Source organism: Nomascus leucogenys, chromosome 6, assembly GCF_006542625.1.
Source record: "Nomascus leucogenys isolate Asia chromosome 6, Asia_NLE_v1, whole genome shotgun sequence".
NCBI classification, from domain to species: domain Eukaryota; kingdom Metazoa; phylum Chordata; class Mammalia; order Primates; family Hylobatidae; genus Nomascus; species Nomascus leucogenys.
In genome coordinates, this window is record NC_044386.1 from 82914777 (window position 1) to 82942407 (window position 27631).

The 27631-nt window shown below is 37.6% G+C and overlaps 1 protein-coding gene across 8 annotated transcripts in view; it reads right to left on the reverse strand.

Moving 5' to 3' along the window:
• Positions 1 to 27631, reverse strand: part of HERC1 (HECT and RLD domain containing E3 ubiquitin protein ligase family member 1) — a 240864-nt gene that overhangs the window by 108672 nt on the left and 104561 nt on the right. For 7 of the 8 annotated variants that reach the window (XR_004030537.1, XM_030814531.1, XM_030814532.1 and 4 more), the window contains exons 15-25: positions 24497 to 24649; positions 24236 to 24368; positions 22657 to 22848; positions 20289 to 20510; positions 18166 to 18339; positions 13712 to 13826; positions 13503 to 13623; positions 11243 to 11414; positions 7843 to 8182; positions 7269 to 7389; positions 1011 to 1062 (exon numbers count right to left, since the gene is read on the reverse strand). Coding sequence is in view for 7 of the 8 variants with exons in the window: in XM_030814531.1 (XP_030670391.1) it covers positions 1011 to 1062; positions 7269 to 7389; positions 7843 to 8182; positions 11243 to 11414; positions 13503 to 13623; positions 13712 to 13826; positions 18166 to 18339; positions 20289 to 20510; positions 22657 to 22848; positions 24236 to 24368; positions 24497 to 24649 (1795 nt within the window). In the remaining variant the exon portion in view is untranslated. The remainder of the gene's footprint in view (positions 1 to 1010; positions 1063 to 7268; positions 7390 to 7842; positions 8183 to 11242; positions 11415 to 13502; positions 13624 to 13711; positions 13827 to 18165; positions 18340 to 20288; positions 20511 to 22656; positions 22849 to 24235; positions 24369 to 24496; positions 24650 to 27631) is intronic. The other variant, XM_030814537.1, reaches the window with a different exon arrangement.

Here is a 27631-nt window from a genome sequence, read left to right on the forward strand (position 1 = left end):
ATCCCAGCACTTTGGGAGGCCAAGGTGGGAGGACTGCTCGAGCCCAGGAGTTCGAGACCAGCCTGGGCAAACAGGGAGACCTTATCTCTACAAAAATAATAAAAATCTAGCTGAGCATAGTGGTGCACACCTGTAGTCCCAGCTACTTGGGAGGCTGGGGTAGGAGGATCCCTTGAGCACAGGAGGCCAAGGCTGTAGTGAGCTATGATGGTGCCACTGCACTCCAGCCTGGACAACAGAGCAAGACCCTGTCTCCAAAAAAAAAAAAAGCAGCAGTACCAGTTAATAGAGAAAAATACTTGAGAGTTTTTAGTTATCCTTGGATTTACATTATCTAAAACTGCTGGGTTTTTCCTCAATTTGTACACATAATATGAGTTAACTATACTATTCATTAACAAAAGACCTTAACTCTCAATGACACTCTAAGTTGTTCCTCATGAAATTTTTAAAAAATTTTTTATGTAAGAGATACAATATCTCTTCATGTAAGAGATAAAGCATCTCGAGATATTATATCTCTTACATGTTTTATCTTAATAGGCCAAGAGGGAAAAAAAATAGAAACTTTCTATTTCAAAGTGTGTGTACACGTGTATGGGGTAAGAAGTTCTCCCTGTAACACCATTTAAACTATAGCAACTCTGTGAGCTAAAACATGGAAAATTATGTAAATAACCCCTTTCCACCATAATGGAATGTACTGTTTTTAGAATTCTATAGGACTTTTAAAAAGTCAAAATACATGACAAATGAGAAAATAACTGATTATTAACTCCTAAACATTCCCAGATTTTTAAAGGGTGTATATTTTAAAGAAAATAGTCTTCGTTTTAACTCTTCTGATAAAATGATTCTTAAATTTTTTGCAATTACATTTCAAAGACAATCAGATCTAAATACATCAGATATAAAAACAGCTTCTTAATTTGTTTACTATGCTCTTTTTTTTTGAGACAGGGTCTCACTAAGATATTTACTATGTTCTTAATACTTATACTTACACTTACCTCTCTTTTTGTGAGATGCTGCCAAATCCAAATCAACATTTCGTCTGCCACTCTATTGCAAGTGAAAAGTAAATAAATAAAATTTAGTTGTGAAAAGCATTTTAAGATTAAGATTAAATAGAGTATTAGAAGAGAAATTTATGTAATTACAGCAATGTCTTACTTATTCATCATTCAAGCCAAACTAATAACGAAATGTCCCTAAAAACCCACTGAACATAGCTATAAGGAGGCTCAAGCACAATAACTCTGAAACACTAACTCAAAAAAGTCACATTAATTAACACTGCAGAGTAGCAGTAGTTTTTGTTAACTTTTTTCCATTGGAATCTTTGTCTTTTATCTTCCAGACACAGTATGATCTTATTAGCACCTTCCAGATGCCTAAAGCCTTGAAGTAGTGCCCTATTTTCCAAAATTACTACTCCTTCCTCTAGCTTCACGTTCTTTTCAAAACTTCCACTAGCCTTTGCTAGGTGTTTAGAGGAAGAAAATCTGATAGTCTCCATACTAACAGAAAAATAACAGTCCTAAACCTGGTAGTATTTGAAAAGATTTTTAAATGTCTTTTTTAAAAACCTATTACAATAGACAAATCTCAAACTGGTGAACTACAGACAGTTTAATAAAGCAGTGAAGGCTTACAAGAACAATGGAAGTATATTTCTGTGTGTTACCTGTGTATCTGGTGGGGGGGATGTAGACAACTGCCCACTTGGCCCATATGTATAGCCAACCATAAACAAATCATATATGACTTAAGCTTATGCATAGACTTGACATTACGGTATCAGCAATTTCAATTGTACTCTATCATACAATCCAAAAAGCTTGTGTCAAAGAAGGCCCGGAAGTGACAAAACAAGGCCGGGAGTGATGGCTCACACCTGTAATCCCAGCACTTTAGAAAGCTGAGGCAGGTGGATCGCTTGATCCACTTGAGCGATCCATTTGATCGCTTGAGGCCAGGAGTTCAAGACCAGCCTGGCCAACAAGGTGAAACCCCATCTCTACTAAAAATACAAAAGTTAGCTGGGTGTGGTAGCACACGCCTGTAATCCCAGCTACTTGGGAGGCTAAGGCAGGAGAATCACTTGAACCCAGGAGGCGGAGGTTGCAGTGAGCTGAGATTGCACCACTGCACTCCAGCCAGGATGACAGAGCAAGACTCCATCTCAAAAAAAAAAAAAAAAAGTGACAAAACAGATTCATTTGGAAAATGTTACATAAAATCTTTACCTGGTCACATATACAGATACATGTACCCCTGCTGCAGATGAACACACATTTTCTCATACTCACCTACCTATGTATCAACAGAAATAAGTATTATATATTCTTGGACCATCTGGTGCTGGATAAAACACCAAAGAGTCATCACAAAGCTCCTCAAGGCATCACTGTGTCAGGCAATAAAACATTTTCATTACATAGTACCTTTGCCATGAGGGCTCATGGAAGAAAACAATCTCAGGCCTCAGAACCAGAAAAATCTGGTTCTCTTGAACAATTTTGTTTTTTATCTTTTAGACATTGTGAATTATGTAACTCATTATGCTTTTCCTGTGTGGTGACCAACCTCTAGCAGAACACCACAGGATATGGGCCAAGATAAGAATACCTTATGCAGGGCTTTATTCACCTCTGTCAGCCTTTTTCAGTCCTAATTCATTCATCTACATCATCCTTTTGTAAAGTATCTGTTTTCATATGCTAAATCAAATCCTGCCAGAAATGAGGGAGCTAGGGAATAGACTAGAAGGGTGTAGCAAGAAATGTTAGTAAAAATGACACCTGTCAAACAGTTAAACTTAGGGTTGGTATTCTCTGTTTTAGCAAACAGAGAATAACAGTAGATAACACGTCATATAACACATTTTATGAAAGAAGGTTAAAACAAAGATTTGAAATTAAAGTGGTTAACTTCAAACATTTTAAAAAGCGTTTCATTCACAAACAATTAAGAGTAAATAAGGTATCAAAGATATGAATGGTGATCTTAAATAACCTCATATAGTATAGAAGGGTAACATATTTCAGCTGGAAAACCCAAACTGTCCCAAGTGCTTGCTCCTCTTCATCCATCCCAGGCTCTCTGAAGTTGAAGGCTTAGCCCATCTGCTTTCTCTCTAGTTCTTGCCTTTTCCATCTTTTGACACTATCTTTGTAATATTCCACAAGGAAAAAGGATCAAAAGTCAATCTGGTGTTTTTTGTTTGAGACAGGGTCTCACTCTGTCACCCAGGCTGGAGTGCAGTGGCACCATCTCGGCTCACTATAACCTCCGCCTCCCAGATTCAAGTGATCCTCCCACCTCAGCCTCCCAAGTAGCTGGGACAGGTGCACACCACAACACCCAGCTAATTTTTTTTTTTTGTATTTTTTTGTAAAAACAAGGTTTTGCCATGTTCCCAGGCTGGTCTTGAACTGCTGGGCTCGAACTCCTGGCCTCGAGCAGTCCTCCCACCTCAGCCTCCCAAAGTGCTGGGGTTATAGGCGTGAGCCACTGTGCCTGGCCCAGTCTTTTTTAAAAATGGGTTTTTGGCCGGGCACAGTGGCTCACGCCTGTAATCCCAGCACTTTGGGAGGCTGAGGCGGGCGGATCATGAAGTCAGGAGATCAAGACCATCCTGGCTGACGGTGAAACCCCATCTCTACTAAAAATACAAAAAAAAAAATTAGCTGGGCGTGGTGGCGGGCGCCTCTAGTCCCAGCCACTCGGGAGGCTGAGGCAGGAGAATGGCATGAACCCGGGAGGCAGAGCTTGCAGTGAGCGGAGATCGTGCCACTGCACTCCAGCCTGGGTGACTGAGCGGGACTCGTCTCAAAAAACAAATAAATAAAAATGGTTTTTTTTAGTCTTTTTAAAAATTTTCTAACAACTAAGTGAACAACCAGAAAACATAACAATCTTAACAATTAAATCTAAGCTCAATCCTCCTCCACTGATCTGTTGTCCCCATTTATAATTTTCCAGATGTTTTAAATTGTACTACCAAATTTATTCTTCACAACACAGTTGAGGCAACTACAACAGGCATTATTCTCCATTTCAAAGATAAAGAAACTGGAGCTCAGGAAGGTTAAATGTCTTTTACAGGTCAAAGTCCGTAGTGAGTTTTAACCCTATTCTGAGTCAGATTTCATAGCTGATTTCTCAAAAGTACGCCACTTTAATTTTACCCATCCTCCTTTCTATATTTTCATTTCAGTTGAAAGGAGTTATTAATCATTTACAATATGTAAAGCACTGTGTAGGAGATATCAGCGGCATTTAGGAAAAATAAAAACCAAAAAATCCTAGATTTCTAGTGGGTTTACTGGGAAGACATACTAATAATACATAAATAAGTCCAACATAAGACAAACAGTGTTGTCATGGGACAACTGGGAGAGTAAGGTAGCTGGGAAAGCTTTCTGGAAGAGGTAACATTTTAGACAGTCCTTCAGGGAAAGACAGGACATCAGCAAGGAAGCCTAGGAGAACTTTTAAGGCAAACAGTGCTTTAGCAAAGGCTCAAGAGGTATGTTTGGGGTCTGGCAGATGAACTACTATGGCAAAAATGCAGACCACTGCAAAAGAATACTGGTTCCAAAAGCAGGCAGGTGACACTTCCCAGAATCTTTGATTTCCGAGTAGGCAGTGCAGTCACTCCTAGATTTGATCAGTCTGTAATTTGGACTTGCGTGGACTAGCTGGCTCTCTGCAGTAAGACGAGATGTTTGAGTAGGAAAGTAGCACGATCAGAAGGTAGGTGTTTTGTTGTGTGTGTTTCCAAGAGTTCTAATTTGGAAAGTGTCTAAGGAGCAAAACTGGAAAAAGTAGGGGGACCAGTTTGAAAATACCTACTCCAGAAACAGGTAATAGAGCATTTCAATTAAAGAAGGGAAAAAACCGAATGCATGTGGAAATTTTGCCAAAATAGATTAGACAGTTATTTATAAATTCAAAAATAATTTCCTGACTACCTACCACATGCTATTATAGGTGCTTGGGATACAGAAGTGAATAAAACAGCAAAAAATTCCTGTCCTTAAAGAGCTTATATTCTAATGTAGACTATAACTGATCAATGAATAACTAAGTTATACATTAAGTGATTGGTGCCCCAGAAAAAACAGAGCAAGGCAAGGGGGACAGGAAGTGACTATTTGGAAAAGAAGGAAAATTGCCATTTTAAATAGGGTGGTCAGCATAGGCTTCACGGAAAAAGTAACATCGGAATGAAGACTTGAAGAAAGAGAGGGAGTTAGCCATGCAGGCAATAGCATTACAGTCCTAAAAAACAGCCAGTTAAGGCCATAAAGCGAACTTGTGTTGTAGATTCATGGAACAGCTAAGAGTCCAGTGTGGCAGAAGGAGAATCATTGAGGAGAGTAACAGAAGAGATCAGAGAGGTAGTGGGACCAGACCATGTAGAGCCTATAGACCCCTGTAAGGACTTAGACTTCTAGTCTGAGAAAAGGGAAGTCATTGCAGGACTCTGAGCAGAGAAATGACATGATCTATGTTTTAAAATTATCGCAGGGTTGGGAGCTCGGTGCAGTGGCTCACACCTGTAATCCGAACACTTTGGGAGGCTGAAGCAGGAAGATTACTTGAGGCCAGGAGTTTAAGACCAGCCTGGGCAACAGAGCAAGACATAAAAATTTAAAAAATTAGCCAGACACGGTGGCACATGCCTGTAATCTCAGCTACTCGGGAGGCTGAGGCAGGAGGATTGCTTGAGCTCAGGAGTTCGAGGCTGCAGTGAGCAGCCTGAACTCCAGCCTGAGTGACAGGGTAAGATCCTGTCTCAAAAAAAAGTAAATTATCACAGAGTTAGGAGACTAGATAATGAGTCAGATTGATCAGATTTAAAAAATTAATTGACAGAGAAATAAATGAGCACAGGAATCTCACTAGACTGTAAGACTGGGAGTGTGAAGTGGAAGCACAGAGATATTAATGCAGATGAAGGAGAAAAGGAGGAAGTATAAGCAAAATGTCATGATACAATGAAACATAAAGACACTGTTCAACTTTCCTTAGATGAGGAATCCTTTATGGAAGCTTTTTTAAAACAATAACTTATTCTTTATGCAGCACTTTATACTTTTTCAAAAATATTTTCATATCTCTTATCTCAGTTCACACAATAGAGGAATTTCAGAATTAAACATGGAGCTTATAGATAAGTCCATCTCAAACGCTAGCATTTCTCTATGAGCTGTCACATGATATGACCAAGATCCCACAGCTCTTTAACACTAGAATCGAGACCAGAAGCCAAGTCTGATACATCACCATATACACAACAGGCACTACCATCTTCGTATCACACATAAGACACTAAAGCCCAGGGAGGTCATAGCACATATAGAATCACACACAAGGCAGAGGAACAACCAAATTGAAAACCTAGCTATCAATTAACTCCAAGTCCAAAGTTCCTCAAGTAGAAGCAATCCTCTAAATAGTTTTCACTTTATATTTTACCAGTGACACTGTAGCATACCTTTACCTTACGTCCTTTTTATATAAATTAGCATCTTATTTATCTTTACCCTAAATGCCTGCAGTCCAGGTTCTGAGGCTTTTTTGATAGTTAACAGAGCTGTTAAAAGATTTTGAGTAGAGGAGGTATAAACAGATCTGTACTTTAGATATATTAGTCTAGTGAAATGTGGAAGGTGGGCACAAGGCAAGAAGTGAGGCAACCAGTTTGAAGGCTTCTGCACACATCCACTCAAAAGAGAAAGTTTAAAACAGAGCAGTGGCAGAAGGAAAGGGAGAGGAGAGGACACTGGAGACACATTAACGGTAAAATTTTTAAGACTTAACTGGATTGGGAAGGGGTGGAGAATAAAGGGATCAGGAGATAAGAAAAAAAAGAGTCAAGGATGATCCCAAGTTTCTCGCTTGGATAGTTAATGTACCACCTACTAAAATAGGGAATAAAAGAGAAACAGGTTTGGAGAGAGACGAGTTCACTTGTAGATGGGTTAAGACTGGGGTAACCCAACTCATTCGGGTGGAATGTCCATCAAAGAGTCAGATATATGAATTTAGAGTTTAAAAAGAAGTCAGAACAAGAGATTGAAACCATTAACACATATGTGGTAAACATATATGCAATATAGTTATTTCTCTTAAAGTTCTTTTTGAAAAAAGTTTTTATATGTCTAAAACAAACATATTACTTACTCTAACCAAAGCCTTACGTATCTATACCTTGAAAACAAAAATCTTTCTTTACTGAATCTGGGTATACCTACCAGTGCATAACCCTCTTCATCTGATTCAGGCTGAGACAAATCAGATTCACTCCTCGATTTGATCAGTCTATAATTTGGACTTGCGTGGACTAGCCGGCTCTCTGCAGTAAGACTTTCACTCCTGTCTCACATGTACAAAAAAAAAAAGTTTTTTGATTTAGGACTGTTAGTGAACATAAAATTGAATGGAATTGGAGCATAGAGATAATATACACACACAGTGAGGAGTAATGTCAGTTGACAGGAAATCCTGACTCTTGTCTGAGCACAAAGCCCTTCTCAAAATAATTTGCATGTCACTAAACTACAGAGCGATGCAAGTAACTTCACATGCTTTTTCACTGCTGTTGTTTATATAGATGAAAACCTGTGCCTCCTCATTCAATCAGAAATTTATAGCCCATGCTGAATCAGTATCAGTATTTACTTTAAATTCATCCTAGTCAATTTGCATTTCTTCTTTCATGTCTATGTTAACATCAGAACACTGTAACTTTGGAAACAAACCATTTCAGTGCATAAAGTAACAAAGGGAAGTGAGTAGGTCATGTTTTCAGTGTCTAGTCAGTCCCACCTGGTCATAAGTCCACCCCCTTCAGAGGCACTTGTTGAAGGTTGCTGCAACTGTCCTTCTTCTCTTCGCTTCTGAAGCTCATCTATCACAGGACTTACTCCTAATATTAACAGGGCACACCGATGGATCACGGAGTTGCATGCAGCAGTGTACACATCCTGACCCTCAGGAAGGTCTGTGCTGACCCTTCGCTCTTGCTGAGACTGAGGAGGTGGATCATCAGCTCGAGCCCCAGACCCTGCCCCACTGTTCATTCTATCTCGGTCTCGGCTACGAGCTACTTCACGTGCTGAGAGGAAACACTGAAAGATTTCTGTAACATGCAACACAAAAACAAGGTCTTAACACATGGGGAGAGAAAAGCAAAGAAAATAACAATAAAAATAGTCAAAAAGTTTGGACCAAAAACTTACTGAAAGAGGGAAAAATTATTTTTTAGACATTATATACAACATAGTTAACTTAGTTAAAAATTACATTTAAAATATATTAAAATACTGTATTTTCATAAAAATTACATTAGGAAGTACTAATCTGCCTTTATAGAATTTTAATGTAATCACATTTCAAATGTTATTAATGAATTAGATCAGTTATTTTCAACGTATGGTCCCAGACCAGCAGTACCCACATCATCTGGTTAGAAACGCAAATTATCAGGCCCACCCCAGACCTTCTGAATCAGAACCTCTAGGAGGGGGACCCAGCAATCTGTGTTTTAAAGGCCCTTCAGCTGATTTTGAAACCCACAAAAGCCTGTGAAGCACAAGGTTAGGTAAAAATAACTGCTTATTTCTAAAACGTTCACAAGCTTGGTATGAAAAATGTGAAGTTTCAAAAGAAAAAAAAAAACCGGACAAAATTTAAGTTATATTAGTTACAACAAAAAATCCTCTTTCCCCTTCCAAAGTCCATATAATCCCTAACATCCACACTTTGCTGTACCTTAAACACATTAAATAAGCACTGTCACTAAAGGTCTTTGCTGAAACAGAATTTAGTTTTAATATATGGGGCAAGATTGCCTCCAGAGTGAGATGGCATCACCAGGAATACCCATCTGACGCCAGCCTTTCCATCAGTGGAGTTAACAAGGTTCTGATGCAGTGGTAGATATTTCACATTAGAAAAGAAATTTTTTGCACAAATTTGGAGTGAAGACAGTATTCTTCTTTTTTTCCTTTTTCTGTTTTTTTTTTTTTTGAAGATGGAGTCTCACTCTGTCGCCCAGGCTGGAGTGCAGTGGCACGATCTCGGCTGACTGCAACCTCCGCCCCCAGGTTCAAGCGATTCTCCTGCCTCAGCCTCCTGAGTAGCTGGTATTACAGACACGCGCCACCACGCCGGGCTAATTTTTTATATCTTTAGTAGAGACGGGGTTTCACCATGCTGGCCAGTCTGGTCTCGAACTCCTGACCTCTTGATCCGCCTGCCTCGGCCTCCCAAAGTGCTGGGATTACAGGCGTGAGCCACCACGCATGGCCCAAAGACGGTTCTTTTTTTTTTTTTTTTTTTTGTGGGGTATCCTAGCACTAGTTTTATTAAAACACAACTCCCAGTTTATGTTATTACCATGATCTTTTAAAGGACTCTGTGAGTTTGCCACTGCCAAGGAATTTTACCAAGGTGACATACACTATTTCAGCATGAAGAATTTAATGCTACTTTCAAGAAGGTTCTTGATAATGCAAATTGTAATGGATTTAACTTGAAATTCAAAGTTTTGAGTGTTTAGAACTGAGTATTAATAAGCACATCATACAGCGTAATCTCAATGGGGTATAATATTGATGCCATTAGAAAGGCCATTTGTTATGATGGGTATGAGGACAGATGATTTACTGGCTGTGTGATGTTATGTAACATGTTGAACCTCCCCGAGCCTTAGTTTCCTCAACTGAGAAACAGAGATAATGCTTGTTTCACAGAATTATTAAAATCAAATTATTCTTAATGGGAAACCAGGCCAAAAAAGTTGGTAAAATACTAAATTCATCAGTTAATATGGAAGTACAAACTTTAAAAATTGATCTGTATATTTTATAAAATTGTGACAATATTTTCGTTATGCTATTAAAGGTCCCTTATTTCCACAAAAATCAAAGCAATAAGCCCTCTGAGTCCAGGGCTAGAAATCAATTAAAGTGGTTAAGAGAATGGTCATTGGTGTTTGGGGCAGACCTGGTTCTAATTCTAGCTGCTACTAACTGTGGCCTAAGTCATACAATTTTGCATCCTTAAACCTTAATTCATCCATCTTTAGAATGAGGTAGTACTAGAACTTTAGACAGTTATGATAATGAGCTAATCTATGTAAAGAACTTGACCAGTGCCTGGCATATATAGGTGCTCTAAAAGCATAGCTAGTTTAAAAAGTATTAGTTCCCAGATGACTATCATTCTTTTATTGTAATTGAGGGTTATACTTTACTATATTTTCACCTTCAGTCTGCTTCCAGGAATTTCTAAACTAAGTTTATATTCAAGTGTAAAAGTTCCCTCAGCCTAGGTTTTTAAAATACAATTATTTTCCTTCCCCATCTCCAACTCCCTTTACTCCATTTGGATCTTTTTCCTTTTATTTAAATCATGTTTAATCTTGTTTCAAGCCCCCTCAAAAATCATTTTTAGAAGTATGCAGAACACAAATAAGTTGATAATAAAGTAAGTGCCAAGTTAATTGACAGATACAGACAATCTCAAAACCAAAGGCATTGCTGATCATAATGTTTTAGGGTACAGATTGAATGCACACTTTAACTGGAAATAGCCAAATCACTCAAAAGATACTAATAAATGTTTTAAAAGCTTTGACACTTCTCTTTAAATATATAAATAATTACCTTTAAAAACTATCTGTAGCCTTGGAATATTAAGGTACAAAAAGTTTTATGCACCCAGTCAATAGCAGCCTCATGTATATTCTTGCTCCCTATCGAAACAGTAGTGTAGTCAGTGGGTGAAATTTATAATTTTGAAAGTTCCACACATGGAAAACAATATGGCTCTCCTAATAGGCATAGAAAGGGGCTCTCTTCCTCACCGCTCAGAGGTCTTCGAGGCTGGTGGACAACTTGTTGCCCCAGAGGACATATTTTGAATGGCCCTATCCGATGACTCATGAGTTTTATTTCATGCATGAGGCTCAGTGAAGCAGGTACTGACATTCCTACTTCCAGAGCTTCTCAGCCCTGAATATGTAATCCAAAAGCATCGGAATAGTACTAGCACAGTTGTAGGAGCCCCTGAAATGTCAGCTAATACAAATTGAGATCACCAGCAGAATATAAAGTCCTTTTAGAAAAACTATGGAGAAACTTTGCCTTTCTCTTTCAAGTTAGTTCCCCTACCAGAAAGCATGCCACAGTTTGTATCTAGAAAGTAAGAAGGGTATACTCACTGCCAGCTGTCATCACTTCATGTTCCCGTTCCTCCTCTTCATCCTCTGGCTCCGGATGCCCCTCTTCCCGGTCTCTCTCAGCCTGTTCTTCCATTTCAGCTTCTTCATCAATAGTTCGAGTAAATGAATGCTCCTGAGGATCAACATCTGCAGAGTCCTGGTTTTCTGATATCTTAAAGAAATTATCAGAAGCTACACTAAATACATTTTTTCCAAAATATTTTTAAAACTTTAAAAAACCTTTAATTTTTTATCATGGAAAATATTGTTGATATCAGTAATAACACATGAACTTTACTACAAAAACCCAAAAGATACACTAGATGAATCTTAAAGATTAGAAATAATGTATGTATACAAAATACATACAGACACATATATGCTCTTCCTTCCTCATTATTTTGATTAAAATGTCATGCTGTAAATTTATTCATATCTATATTGCTATTCAGCTATAAATTCCTACAGAGCTGCAACTTAGTAAGTTGTGATGAACACGATACCAAGCATAAGAGGTAATTAAAGCAGAGAATTTTGATTCCATTCCATTTTCTTCAAGTTGTTTATGTTACTATTACTCTGCATAAATGTTTAATAATTCTAAATTTAAAACAGTATTGGTTTTAATTTTTTTTCTTTAACTTTGCCCCTGAACAAACCAAAAATTAGAAATCTGCTGAGGACAATGTTGACTTGATTTCCCACAGTGGTTACTACCTAGCAGTCTCTAGACAAAGGAAAGAATCCTTAAAACAGATACTCAGACAGTCATAAATACCATTCAATATAAAACACAAATGAAAAATTTTAATTATAACATCAGATCCATCATAAAAGTTACCTGTGACTCATGACCATTAAATAACTTAAGAGTTTTACAGAGATGGGGATACTTAGTCAGACTCACACAGTACATGTCATTTATCCCCATATATGAGTTTCAAATCTGAGCCTCAACAACATGGCAAATTAATACATTTCATGGACTTTCAAGGTCACCAACAAACAGATCCACAAACACTAAGTCAGTATATGCCAAAAGTCTACAAACGGAGAGACAGAGTTTGTTTTTTTAAATCTAAGGACTAAATAATGGAGTGCAAAGCATCTGATTAGTTAAGTTTCAAAGTAAGCACTACAAAGATAATGTTTTATTATCCAGGCTTGCATTTATAATTTTATGATCATGTTATCAAGATTACCAAGCACTTTAGAAATTATCTCCTTTTTGCTGCAAGAATTACTTCTGGACTGTTCTTAATAAGTAGTTTCGGCCAGGTGAGGTGGCTCACGCCTATAATCCTAGCACTTTGGGAGGCCGAGGCGGGTGGATCACTTGAGGTGTTCAAACTCCTCACTTGAGGAGTTCAAAACCAGCCTGGTCAACACGGTGAAACCCCATGTCTACTAAAAATACACAAAATTAGCAGGGCGTGGTGGTGCATGCCTGTAATCCCAGCTACTTGGGAGGCTGAGGCAGGAGAATCACTTGAACCTGGATGGTGGAGGCTGCAGTGAGCCAAGATCGTGCCACTGCACTCCAGCCTGGGTGACAGAGTGAGACTGTCTCAAAAATAAAATAAAAAATAAGTAGTTTCAATCTTCATTTCCAATGGTAGACAACTCTAATCATCAGAAGGCCTATTTTCCTAATATTCAGATAAAATGATTCCCCATTTGATGGTTACCCTTTGGTCCTAGTTGTGTCCTCCAGAACAAGGAACACATTTATTTCCTCTCTTACAGAGAAGCTCTTTTTTAAGTATTTTTAAGGCAGCTATTATGTGACACACACACACACACACACATACAACCCCCTCCTTGGTTTTCACTTCTCTAAGCTGAACATTTTTGATACTTTCTAGTCCTTGTATGACATAATTTTTGGACTTTATCAATCCAAAGTATTTCTTAATGTCCCTCATAAATTATGGCACCCCAAATTAAACAGGATAATTCAAATGTGGCCTGATCAGCACAAAGACAGAAATAACAATTCCTATGATTTGAATCATTCAATTTGTTACTAATATTTATGCAGCCAACTAAAGTTTCTTAGAACCCATATCACACTTGGTAAATGTGAAGTTAAGTAAATCTCAAATCTTTTCCTTTTTTTTTTCTACTAGAAAAAGAACTACTCAACATGTATTGAACATATGCAATAACCAAGGCACATTTTTTTCTCACATAAACCAATTTAGAGCTAGCTCTCACAGCTTGCAGAAAAACACAGAAATTAACTGATTTCAAACTTTACCCATCTGTCCCGTGATGATGACCTTGTTTGAATAAGTTCAAGGTTCTTGCAAGCAAGTAAACGACTTCGAACTTTGTATACACAACGGTACACTTCTGATAAGTGTTTACCAGGTTGATATCTAAATGAAGAACCAAAATAGAAAAGTTACCTAATTTCTAACATCATGAGGGCAAATATTTGTCTGAGGATAGTTTTAAGTTACTTGCCGGCTTTCTCCACATGCTTGACTAAGTAAATTTGTGTGCTTCAGAAGAGCTGCAAGAACAAATCTAGACACAGTGTCCAAGAGTGACTCATTACTTAAAGTTGCACTGTCCCAATCTGAAAATAAAAATGATGCATTGACATTTAAAAGGGCTCAGAAAACAGTTCAGAGGTAATTTTTATAGCTTTAGTCATCCAACACCTGAATTTTATCATCTTTCTAAACAGTTACTTAACAAATGCACCTCATTAGATCCCACTTACTGTTCCAAGCACTGTGGATACAGCAGTGAACAAAACTAAATCCCTGATCTAACAAAGCTTATATTCTTGTTAGGAGGAGGGGGGCAGGAGAGAAAATTAAAATGAAAACATTAAGTGACAAGTAAGTGCTATGAGGGAAAATAAAGCAGGGTAAGGAGACAGGGAGTACTGTATATGTGGGATTACTACTTTATATAAGGTGGTCTGGGAAAATTTCTGATGAGGTTACATTTGAGCAGAGATCTAAATGAAGTGGGGGAAGACGCTTGTGAAAATGGGTCCCCTCAGAAAAAGCTAGTGCAGAGGATGTGGGATGGGTTCAAGGAGGCCAGTGTGGCTGGGGCAAACCATGCATGCACGGAATGGGTAGAAGACATCAGAGAGCTGGCTGGGGACCAGATCCCAATGGCCTTGCAGGCCAGTACAAGTCCTCCAGGTTTTACTCTGAGAAAAATGAGAAGCAGCATTAGAAGGCTTTGAACAGAGATACAACATGATCTGACTTGTATTTTTGAAAGCTCGCTCTGCTGAGTGGAGAACTGACTTATAGGGACAGCAACAGCAGAAGTAATTATTGCAGTAATTCAAGTGAGAAATGATGATGGCTCAGAAAAACGTAAGAGCAGCGAAGGTAATGACAAGTGGCTGGAGAGTCCACATGCATTTTGAAGGTGGAATGGACAGGACTTGTTGATAGATCAGATCTGTGATGTGAGAATATGAGAGAAGTCAAAGGTAATTCTAAATGTATTTAAAATGTAGTTGGCATTTACTGAGAAAGGAAGACCACAGGAACAGTTTGGAGGGTAGGGAGCTGGAATCAGGAGTCTAGTTTTGAATACTCTCCATTAAACATTCTAGAGAAGATAGTGAGTAAACTAGTCATGTATACATGTATCTGGTATTTGACGCCACGAAAGTATATACTGTGAATACAAGTACATCTAAGTGGGTAAGAAATGAAACAACATTTCTTCAAACAGAAATGAAGACATGTAGTTGAAAACCCAAATCACAACATTAGATGATGAGGACTAGTCAGGTGCTTTTTCTTCCCATTCTTTTTTTTTTTTTTTTTTTTTTTTTTTTAAGAGACAGGGTCTCACTCTGTTGTCCAGGCTAGAGTGCAGTGGTGGCTATATAGCTCACTGCAGTCTCAAACCCCTGGGCTCAGGCGATCCTCCCACCTCAGCCTCCTAAGTAGCTAGAGCTACAGGCATGAGCTACCACACTCGGCCTCTTCCCATTCTTTAATTCTATGTTGGCACACCAGTATTGTATTTTAACAATGTAGTATATTCAGTAGATTTCAAATGGGGGTGGGAGAGTTATTGTCCACTCTGCTCCCAGAGGGACTGCTAGTCTCTGTTCATTTGACAGATTTGCTAAATGTCTGGGCTACTTATAAACAAAACAAAACAAAACCAACAAAAAATGCGCTTGAAAAATTTTTAGCCTCAAATTAATTTTGGTTCTTAATTCCTTCTTAAAACTCTCATCTCCAGAGATAAAAATGTTATATGCTGGTTTTCATTTCAGTATGCCTAAGTCAGAAATTTAAGTTCAGACTTATCCTGCTTTATCAGTAAAAAAAATTGACAAGGACAAATATGCCAGATTTTAAGAAAATCTTACAGCCCACAGAGAATCTTAGAATCACAGTCTGTATAATGTACAAATTTTTTCCTCATCAGGCTCTTAAGAAATCATCCATTCCATGGAATTGCTTGCTAATCTGAGAACTGCTATGACTAAAAAATCCAACAAGACTCCATTTCAAGGAACCTAATATTCAATTTTAAAAGCAAACTAAAGTAACACTCTTTGTTGTGTTTTAAATTTAGCAGGTATTACTCTCCTGTGCCATTTTTAAAATAATGGGTTCCTTTAAAACACCTTCATTAAAGTTATGTTCATTTCATACCAAACAACAAAGAATGTTTCCACTACTCAGGAATAAAGTCTATGCTTACAGTGTATAAGCAATACAACAAACAGACCCATACAACAAGTTTTTATTCACCTTATATCTAGTTTTTTTTTAGTTCTCAGTGCAAGGTAATAAGTGTTAATGTGGTATAGAAAACCTAACCGCATATCCCAAGCAAATGTTACAAATATGAAATATCAGAAAATACATCTTAGAAAGTAAACTTTTTTCCTCCTCATTACTATTTCACCTCTGGTAGGAGTCACCACAACAGAATGAATGAATAAATGATTAAGAAACAAAATGGGGCCAGGCGCCATGGCTCACACCTGTAATCCCAGCACTTTGGGAGGCTGAGGTGGATGGATCACCTGAGGTCACGAGTTCGAGACCAGCCATGGCCAACATGGCATAAACCCCATCTCTACTAAAAATACAAAAATTAGCTGGGTGTGGTGGTGCATGCCTGTAATCCCAGCTACTCGGGAGGCTGAGGCAGGAGAATCACTTGAACTCGGAAGGCAGAGGTTGCAGTGAGCTGGGATCATGCCACTGCACTCCAGCCTGGGTGACAAGAGGAGACTGTCTCAAAAAAAATAAAAAAATAAAAAAAAAAAAACCAGATGAGATTAAACGTTCAAAGGTGTCATCTTATTGGTAGATCTGAATAATATGTATCTCATTTCATTTTCTTTATAAAAAATAAAGGCCAATAAAAAGTAAAAATGTATTTATTTTTGCCATTTTGATCACACAAGAAAGAAAATCTAAAACAAATGGACAAAATTAATGACAGGATAAGAGAATGACACAGAAAAAGAAAACTAGAGATAGGTGATTCTGAACAATCCCGATCATTGTTAAAAAAACAAAGGAGCTAAAAAGAAATCAGGTACAGTCTTTGAAAATATGTACATAAAATTAATTTTCTTTGTTGTTGTTGCTTGTTTTTTGAGACAGTCTCACTCTGTCACTCAAGTTGGAATGCAGTGGTGCAATCTCAACTCACTGCAACCTCCGCCTCCTGGGTTCAAGTGATTGTTGTGCTTTAGCCTCCCAAGTAGCTGGGATTACAGGCACACACCACCATGACCAGCTAATTTTTTTTGTATTTTTAGTAGAGACAGGGTTTTGCCATGTTGGCCAGGCTGGTCTCGAACTCCTGGCCTCAAGTGATACCTCCCACCTCAGCCTCCCAAAGTGCTGAGATTACAGGCGTGAGCCACTGTGCCCAGCCTATAAAATTAATTTTCTTAATCAAATAATATTAGAAACTGAAATACCACCATAAACTTGCATAGTACTTTGCCACGGTACTTAATAGTATATCTTATCTCAAACTGGAATCTTCATCGGCACTCTAGAGTAGGCAACATGTTTTATAGATGAAGAAATACTGACCGCACCTATAGCTTAGACTTCTAAGTACACATCCTTTCAGTCATTAATTAAACTAGGGCTTGCAAAGGGAAGATAATCGTTAAACAGACTCTTAAAATAGATCCATTTACATAGCATGGAATACAATAGTCTCCCTTATCCACGATCGTGCTTTTCATGGTTTCAGTTACTTGCAGTCAACTGTGGTCCAAAAATATTAAATGGAAAATTCCAGAAATAAACAATTCATAACTTTTAAATTGCATGCCCTTCTGAGTAGTATGATCAAATCTCATGAAGGCACTTACTAACCCTCTTGGTTATACGATCTACTGCTGGCAGTATCACAGTGCTTGTGTTCACGCAACCCTTATTTTACTTAATACTGGCCCCAAAATGCAAGAGTAGTGATTCAGTTAGCATATTATTGTAATTGTTCTATTTTATTATTGTTGTTGTTAATGTCTTACTATGCCTAATTTATAAATTAAACTTTACCATGGGCAAGTATGTACACACAGGAAAAAAACGTAATGTATATAGGATACGGTACTACCTGTGGTTTCAGGCAATCTACTGAGAGTCTTGGAACACATCACCCGCGGATATGGGGAGACTACTATACTTTAGTAAAATGATTACCTATAAATGTATTACATAAATCTCAATTTTCACACAGTAGGTTTAAGTGGAATACATGTATATAAAAAATAGTTACACTATTTTCCACAAAGGGAAAAACAAATTGTTTAAAAATGTTAATACCTTTTCCTATTTAAAAAAAGGGTGATCCCTATGATTTTCACTTATATATATTGCATATATATTTGCGAGCATTATGAGCTAACTACAAATTTACTCCCTTTATCTTCTTTATCTTACCTTTACTAACAGCATAGTCCTGCATGCTGATCCAAAGGCTTCGGGCAGGCTCTTTAGAACAACCCAATGCCAAGTCTACATAGACAGCAATTTCAGGCCGCAATTTATAATCAAAAGGCTTCTGTTCTTCATTTCCAGAAAGTGCTACTTCTAACAGGCAACTCATACATTTATCTAAAAAAAATACTCACGTTACCAATTTTAACATCATAAATTTTGGTACTACAGATAAAATCTTACATTTATTTAATGATTATGAAATGATAAACTTTAAACCATTTTAAGTAGATGCTACCAAGGTAAAGTCCTTTAATGTTTTTCAGTTGGAGGTAGTATCAACCCTTTTACATTCTCCAAAAGGATGTGACACTCTACCAATTGTGACACTCCAAAAAAAACTCTGGCATTTTGCAGTCAAATGCTTTACCTCTGAGCTATACCCTACAACTCTGGTGTTTTGGCAGGCAGAGGCCAGAGAAACTACATGTCCTAAACATGCAACAGTCTTGTATAACAAAAAACCATCTCGCTCAAAATGGAATGATATCCTCTTTGAGAAACAAGGAACCATTGAAAAAGCGACTAGACCATTTTTTAATAGACTTAAGTAAAAATAATCAGTTAAAAATGATCCATGTAAAAGATACCATGAACAATTTCTCAATTGATATTTATATTTGTACAAGTGGTTCCTAACTTTTCAGTGGGACATTTGACATTCAGAATTCATTTCACATTTAAAAAACAAACAAAACCATGTTCTAAGTGATGATGAGGTTCTTGCGCTAGTATCAAAAATCAATTTAACCCATAGTATAACTGAATTATTGTATTTTTATAATTTTACGAAGGATAATACCTTTTTCTAATACATGCAAGTAAACAAAATAAAATTTTAATAGTTTCATGATTTTGTAACTTAAAAAGTGAAAAATAACATTAAACAGAAATTGATTTTCTTCATATTAAAGGCCAGTTTAATTGAGTAAATATAACAGAAATATGAAGAGGGTAGAGATAGAGATACTTTTGTTCTCAGGAGGTCCTTTAGGACTGTCACAAGGTTAAACACTGACAGCAGTGGAACTATCTTTTTCATGTTAAATACCCCTTGAAAAACCAGAATTTTACTTTCTTTAACAAAATGTTTCATAAACACCAGTCCAACATTCATCAGCCATGGCCAAAATCACTTTCTGGTTCATAAATGAAATGATGAATGTACACTCATATTTGGAAACGGAGGAAAATCCTCAACTGCTTCCTTCACTCCCACTCTCCAACCCTCCAAATCCCAAAGCATAATCTTTCTCATTTTGTTTTGTTTTTTCTTTTCTTTTCAGCTCTCCTTCTTTCCTTCTTTCCTCTCAGTCTCTCTTAGACTTTCCTTCAGGGACATGTTGAGTCTCTTTCTCTTATCAGAGAAATAATAAATTTTAGATCTAATAATATCATGTAGCCTGTCTAATCCAAATCATCATTTTATAGAATCAAAATTAGAAGCCTAGAGAGATTAAAGGACCAATTCTAGATAAAACAACCGGATTATGTGGGGTACCGGATAAGTCTTCATGTTCAGTCTAGGAACTAGCCTGCCAACAATATATACAAATGGAAGATGATGCAGAAGGGAAATCCTAAAGGCACTTTAAGTGGCGAAGAAAAAATTAGGACATAATATAATGTCAGCATGAAAGCAAGACAGGCTGCGAGGAAAAGAGGCTGCCACTCACCACTCACATCTGAGGGGTGCTGCACTGATAAGCCATGGTTAAGTACTCTCACAGTGCTTTACATTCTGGGAAGCAGTTTCATAACCTCCAAGCTTCGGAAGATAAGTGATGAAGCATTGAGTTAGACGACTTGCTCAAAATGAGTGATAAATATGATAGAGTAGGACCAGACCTACAATTTATATTTCCTTTGGGGGCTCTTTTCACCATACCGTGCTGCAGGATTTAACCATTTTTCTTAGGGCTCCAAGTCATAGCCCCAGATTCCCTACACTGCTAATGTTGCAATTGGTGCCTGTCAGTTCTCTATTTAGCAAACTCAGAAGAGAGAAATCTCCAATTGAGGTACAAACAGGCATGTATTTTAAATGCTGCAGAGAAGCACATTACCCAACTGAGGAGTGTCCATTTCTACACCATCACTGAACAGTGGCGTTTTCATCCAATATGCAGTGTCCTGTTCCTCTGGAGACACAGGGGAGCCCTGAAGCATGCCACCAAGACACCGCCCAATAAGGAGGGCAATTGTTCTTTCTAGATCCACAAGCCATACCCAGGACTGAGCTGGCTGAGGTAATGGCAGACCAGCAGGATCGATTAGTTCTGGCCCTCCTAAAGACAAAATCATTAGTTATTGTGTCTTTATCTGGTACTTTTAAGATTCAAAATATTTCTAAGAGTCTCCTACTGTACTGCAATAAGATACTGATGCAAAATATTTTATGATGAAAACACAAATTATAATACTTTCTGTATTTTTTCTCTTTACCAGACTGATTTAAAATAATATCCAGAGAAGTTATGCTATCAAATAAAATTTTCTTTGGTAAAGTTACTAATTTTAAGATAAACATTAAAACAACATATGACAACATTATTCCAATCAATTATATTCCTACTTTTCATTATCCAGACCAAAATTCACTATCTTTGGGGAGTATTCTGAGTTTATTCCTCCAAAATCAACACACAAATTTATCCATTAAAATGACATTCAAGATTGTTTAATGCTTTTTAAGTCTTGAATTCAGAATTGCCTTAATACTAAGATCCAGACCCATGCTTTCTTTTTTTCTGGGGGGCGGGGGTAGGGGGGAGCGGACAGAGTCTCGTTCTGTCACCCAGGCTGGAGTGCAGTGGCATGATCTTGGGTCACTGAAACCTCTGCCTCCCAGGTTCAAGCGATTCTCCTGTCTCAGCCTCCCAAGTAGCCGGGAGTATAGGTGTGCACCACAGTGCCTGGCTAATTTTTGTATTTTTAGTAGAGATGGGGTTTCGCTATGTTGGCCAGGCTGGTCTTGTACTCCTAACCTCAGGTGATCCGGCGGCCTCAGCCTCCCAAAGTGCTGGGATTATAGGCATGAGCCATCATGCCCGGCCCAGATCCATGCTTTCTTATTGTACATTTGTTTTTAAAAGTTCTTGACTTCACGAAATGACAGCTATAAGGAACACATACCAATGAAACAAAAACAGAGATTGAAAAATCCAAAAAGTAGTTATTTGAAATGATAATGGATAAGTTATCTAAAAGGAAAATGGATAAACGATTAAGAAAATTACTCAAGAAAAAAAGATGGCACAAATTCAAAAAATAGGAATAAAGAGGATATAACCATAGATATACTAGAGATTTTTTAAAACCATGAATATTATAAATAACTTTATGCCAATAAATTTGACAATCAACAAAATAACATTCCTAGAAATATATATATATTTCCAAAATGGACTTGAGAAGAAACACATAAGATGGAAGGGAATACTAATCACTGAAGAATGAGAATTGCCAGAGTCTGTCTACAAACAAAACACCAGGGCCAGATAGTTTCATAGATAAATTCTTCTAAAACTTCAGGAAGAGATAACTCCTATCTTACACAAATTATTTCAGTGAACAGGAATAAAAGGAAGTTCCGCGTTCATGCTATGAGATTAGTATAATTTTGGTAGTAAAAACTAGGAGAGGATAGCATGAAAAAATAAAATTATAGAAAAATATCAGTTATAACCACAGATGAAAAAAATAAAATGACACCTTACTCACCTGATAGAAATAGACTGAATCTTAGCAAGTTCTGAGACGCTTTAGAAAAGAATAAACTGGCCGGGCGCGGTGGCTCCCGTCTGTAATCCCAGCACTTTGGGAGGCTGAGGTGGGCAGATCACGAGGTCAGGAGTACAAGAACAGCCTGGCCAACATGGTGAAACCCCGACTCTACTAAAATTACAAAAATTAGCTGGATGTGGTGGTGCATGCCTGTAATCCCAGCTACTCAGGAGGCTGAGGCAGGAGAATCGCTTGAACCCAGGAGGCAGAGGTTGCAATGAGGCAAGATCGTGCCACTGCACTCCAGCCTGGGCGACAGAGCGAGACTCCATCTCAAAAAAAGAAAAAAAGGAAAGAATAAACTTGGAACAACTCCATATAAAGCCTAATCAACATCCTGATATGGTTGTAAATTTGACACTTGGACTAAGTGACACTTGATCACTGAACTGCATAATGTTAAAATTAAGATAGGCCCTCAAGGTCATCTTTCCAACCCCAATGCTTTTCCTTTTATGCTCCAGCCCAGGATTCTTTCCAATAAAATAAGAGGACTTACTTAAATATGAAAAGTTTTTAAGATTTCAGTGATGAAATTCCTTTGATAGCCTTAGGATAGATAGACTCCAATGGAAAAACACAGTGATGTGTGCAAGAGGAACAACTTTTCTCAAAGGCATTATTTGCTCTTTTATTGTCTTTACTTACCATGAAGAGGCCACTGTAACTCCTGGTCTTCTAAAAGATCAGCAGCTGGAAGGAGTCTATTAAGGCAATCAAGAGGTGGCAACAAGTCGAGGAGGTAACTCAATAAAGGCCGAGCCACTGACACAGGGAGTAACAGCAGGGAGTTAACAATCTGGCAGAGCATACTGCCAGCAGCTGAGACGTATATCACATCTATGAAAGGCAAGAAATTAAACATGGGACAATTGTTCCAAATGAACTTTAAAAAAAGGAACCTAAGAAATATTATTTTAGCTTGGAACTAGAGTAGACTCATTCAATAACTCTCTGTTGAACACCTACCTGGTAGCTGATGTAGTATCAGTGCTTATCCACTTTCAGAAACTACCACCAACAAACACTTTATAGGAAAGTGTATGTATCCTCCATATCAACAAATTCAAAGGATTAAAACTGTTTTCCTTAAAATTCATTATGAATTTCTCATTCATTAATTTATCTTCGTTTTATAATTTACTCAAGAAATATTTATTGACATACCAGGCACAGTTCTAGGTGAAAGGGATATAGCCATGAAGAAAGTGGTCAAAACTTCCTGTCCCCTTGGTGCTTACCTGCTAGTGAGATAATGCTTTCATATTTTTTAAACAAAATTTGCTTTTTTAAAAATCGAGATCACCTTAAATAATGTGTTTTTATAATCCATATTGGTTTTAAATCAATTTTGTTTCAATATTTCATTGTATATCAGGGCAGAGAGGGCCATTCAGAAACGAGCTCAGTTTGAACATATTTTAGTTGCTGTAGAACAGCCAAATGGACATATCTAATGAGGAATGTTTTCAGTTTCACAGTGTTCCCTTCTTTCTTTTTTTAGTGAGGGAACTTCAGAGGCAGCTGGTTTTAGATAAACATTAAATTTTGGTTGTCTTTTGGATAACCAAGAAAAGACACCCAGTAGGCAATTAAAGAAAGGCTCTAGGACTCAGGAAAGGTGTTCTCAGCTAGATGGAAATACAGGAGTCATTAATATGTACGTGGTTGTTAAAGACACTGAGACTAGATAAGACCACTGGAGGAGGAAAGAGGATAGAAGGCAAAATTCAGAGGATCCTCAACATTAGAGGGCATGTCCAAGGAAGAGGAGCCTATAGGAACCCACTGAAAAAGAGGACTCAGAGGAAGAGGAGAGAAAAAAGGACTGTGACTACACAGAAGCCCAAAGAAAGAATTTCAAGAAGGAAAGTGAAAAAATGGTAAATGCTGAAGAGAAAGGTAAAGAAAGAGCAGGTTTAAAAAAAAAAAAAAAAAAAAGAGCAGATTAAAAAATCTCACTTTCTGCCATTTAAAATTAATATTTTTGAGTTTATATCATCCAGTGCCTTTCAATTAGGCCTCTGTAATGCCAAGTAGACTCTTTTTAAGATCAATCACTGCTAACACTACCCCCAAACCAAGACTAAAGGAATCTTCAATAGAAAGGAAATTCAAGACTATTCCTATTCCAGTCAGAGGCTTCTGGCCCTCTTAAGACTTTGGAAAGGCAAGTGTTGTTGCTTCTTAACAACTGATTAAATTTGAAATGAAATACCAAACTCACCTCTTAATTTTTCTCCAACACTACCATTCCAAGGACTTTCTTTCAGCAAATTTGCAGAACGTGAATAAATATCTGTGGCATGAGGCAACAAAAGCTGAAGATGTTTATGAAGCAATGCCACACTGCTTGAGTTCTAAGAGGAAAAAAAGTTCCTAAATTACTACTTTGAAAGATTCAAGGTACAAAAATATCATGGCCTATCCAAATATCTGAGTTTCAAGGTCCCTGATAGATCACCACAAAAGACAAATAATCACATACCTCACTAATGTTATTGATATGGCAAAATGCCAGCAGCTGTTTCTGTAGTGAACATAGCAGTTCATGAAGATGAGCAGGCTGACTGTTTTCTGATGATGATGTTCCAAGTAGAAATTTATCACTATTCTTTTCCAGCTCTCCAAATGCTTGATCCTAAAATGACACACAAAGGAAGTTTATATTTGAAGTGCTTGAAATTGAAAGTAACAACCTACCATAAATCTGATTTAAGCAGCATTATATGGGCTGGGTGCGGTGACTCACACCTGTAATCCCAGCACTTTGGGAGTCCAAGGCAGGTAGATCACCTGAAGTCAGGAGGTTGAGACCAGCCTGGCCAACATGGTGAAACCCTGGTCTCTACTAAAAAAATACAAAAATTAGCTAGGCGTAGTGGCGGGTGCCTGTAATCCCAGCTACCAGGGAGGCTGAGGCAGGAGAATCGCTTGAACCCCAGGAGGCGGAGGTTGTAGTGAGCCAAGATCATGCCATTGCACTCCAGCCTGGGCGACAAGAGTGAAACTATGTCTCAAAAAAACAAAAAAAAGCATTATATCCTTTCTCCCATTACCAATTTTTAAGTATTTGCTATAATCCTTATGATACTAGCTATTAGATGGTAAAATTCATCAAGCTACTTCTATTTGTTTTTTCCATTAAAAAAAAAAAGCAGCTGGGTGCGGCAGCTCACACCTATAGCCCCAACACTTTGGGAGGCCGAGGTGGAAAAACTGCCTGAGGCCAAGAGTTCAAGACCAGCGTGGGCAACAGAGCAAGACTTCATCTCTACAAATTTTTTTTCTTAATTAGCTGAGCACGGTGGTGCACACCTCTAGTCCCAGCTACTTGGGAGGCTGAGGTGGGAGGACCACTTGAGCCCAGGAGTTCAAAGCCGTAGTGAGCTATGATGGTGCCACTGTACTCCAGCCTGGGCAACAGAAAGCCTGTCTCTAATAAAATTAAAATTAAAATTAAAAAAGAGATATAACAACTAAATACAATGTGTGATTCTGGACCAGATCATGGAAGAGGAAGGGCTGGGGTCAGAAACTGCTATAAAGGACATTATTGGGGCAACTGTAGAAATGTAAACGTAGACTATATATTAAATAACAGTTCCGTATCAATGTTAAATTTTCTGAAATCAATAATTATTCTCTTGTTACATAAGAAAATGTCCTGGTTTTTTAAAAATACATACTTAATATATGCTTACTTAGGGGCAGCCAGCCACCTGCAACTTACTCTCAAATGATTTACAGAGAGAGAACAAATTTGGCTGAAGAACACAGGGGAATTCTTTGAATGATTCCTGTAACCCCTCTGTGAGTTTTAAATTACTTCAAGTTAAAAATATTTTTTAAAAAGAGATGCTTTGTATATTTAGAAAATATCAAAACTCTATTTTAAAAAGTTAAAAGCACCGTTTAAACAACCACTCAAAGAAAATGACTGCTACTATAATATTTTTTGGTATATTTCTTTCCTGATTTTGTCCTTTTAAAATATTTTCCATAATATTGTACTGCATATTCTATTTTTGGTCTGCTCTTTTCCAATGGATCATAAATGTTTTACACATTTTCATAAACCATGTGTATATAAAATATAATAAAATATTCCATTGAACACATATACCATAAATTACTTAACCACTCCTCTATTTTTAGATACTTCTGTTATTTCCAACTTTTTTTCCTGTAAATAATCATGTGCAGAATTTCTGCCTAAATATCTTTAGGCAGAAAATTTGGTTTATGTGTACAATATACAAGATAGAATATGGGAACACTGTAGGGCCCTTGCTCTAAGTTATTAATTAGGACCGTTATTTTAAAATATTAGAACAAATTTGGTTTAAATCACATCAGAAAGAGACAATAATTTATTATTTCAACCCAAAAGCAGTTAGTATTTTATTTCCATTTCCATATAATATATAAATCTGCCTTAGCCCTAATATTCCTTACAACTTTGTTGTAACATTCCTTATAACTCTGGGAAAAACTTTCAGTCATTAACAAATGGCTATACACACAATATTGTTCTTATCCATTTGCAGTCATTACTCCTTAACATCAGATTAAATTTACATTCTTAAACCTGAAAGAAAAGAATTTTGTAGGAAGAATTTTCACTCTGACTTAGTGATCAGCCTTTCAATGTGGGTGGGATAGAGCACTAAGGCTTGTATTGGAAGAAAAAGAGTACATAGACCAGGCCCTGAAGAGCCATAGGAAACAATTGATACACAAACGATTCAAAGTTAAGTTGCACAGTACACTCTGATCCTATAAGTGCTGATGAGTACAGAGATGTGCAGCTATACGCATCTCTGGCTAGATGGGGTTATTTGGGCAAGGTTTCCTAAAATAGTCATCTTACATCACAGATTGGTAGAGAAAAACAACAGGAAATACGTGTACAATGTACAATTCTGGAAAAGGATGATTTCAGGTAAGAATGGTGTGTGAGCTGATGATAAAGGGTCTGAAGGCGGGGGGTGGTGGTGGTGGTGGTGGTGGTGGTGTTTTGAGATGGGGTTTCGCTCTGTCTCCCAGGCTGGAGTGCAGTGGCGCGATCTCAGCTCACTGCAGCCTCTGCTTCCCTGGTTCAAGCAACTCTCCCACCTTGGCCTCCTGAGTAGCTGGGATTATAGACGCCAGCCACCACACCTGGCTAATTTTTGCATTTTTAGTAGAGACGGGGTTTCACCATATTGGCCAAGCTGGTCTCAAACTCCTGACCTCAGGTGATCCACCCACCTCGGCCTCCCAAAGTGCTGAGATTACAGGCATAAGACACCACGCCTGGCCTGAATGGGTTTTAATTTAATACAAAGAAGTTGTATTCTTTAATATAAAGATGTTATTTAATACAAAGTTATTCCAGCAGTAAGATGCTGAGAAGAGACCAGCAATAGTGACAATAGCTATAACACTATCAGCACTGAATCATAATGATCTGGCTTAGAACTCAAAGAAATGGCAAGAAAAAAAGATGAATTTAAGAAACACCAGAGATTTAGAATTAATGGCATACTAATACAGGGAAAGCTATAGGGTCCACTGTCCTCTATCCTACTGACCAACCTATTCTCATTCAGTACCAAGTACATTGTTTCATTATAAGATT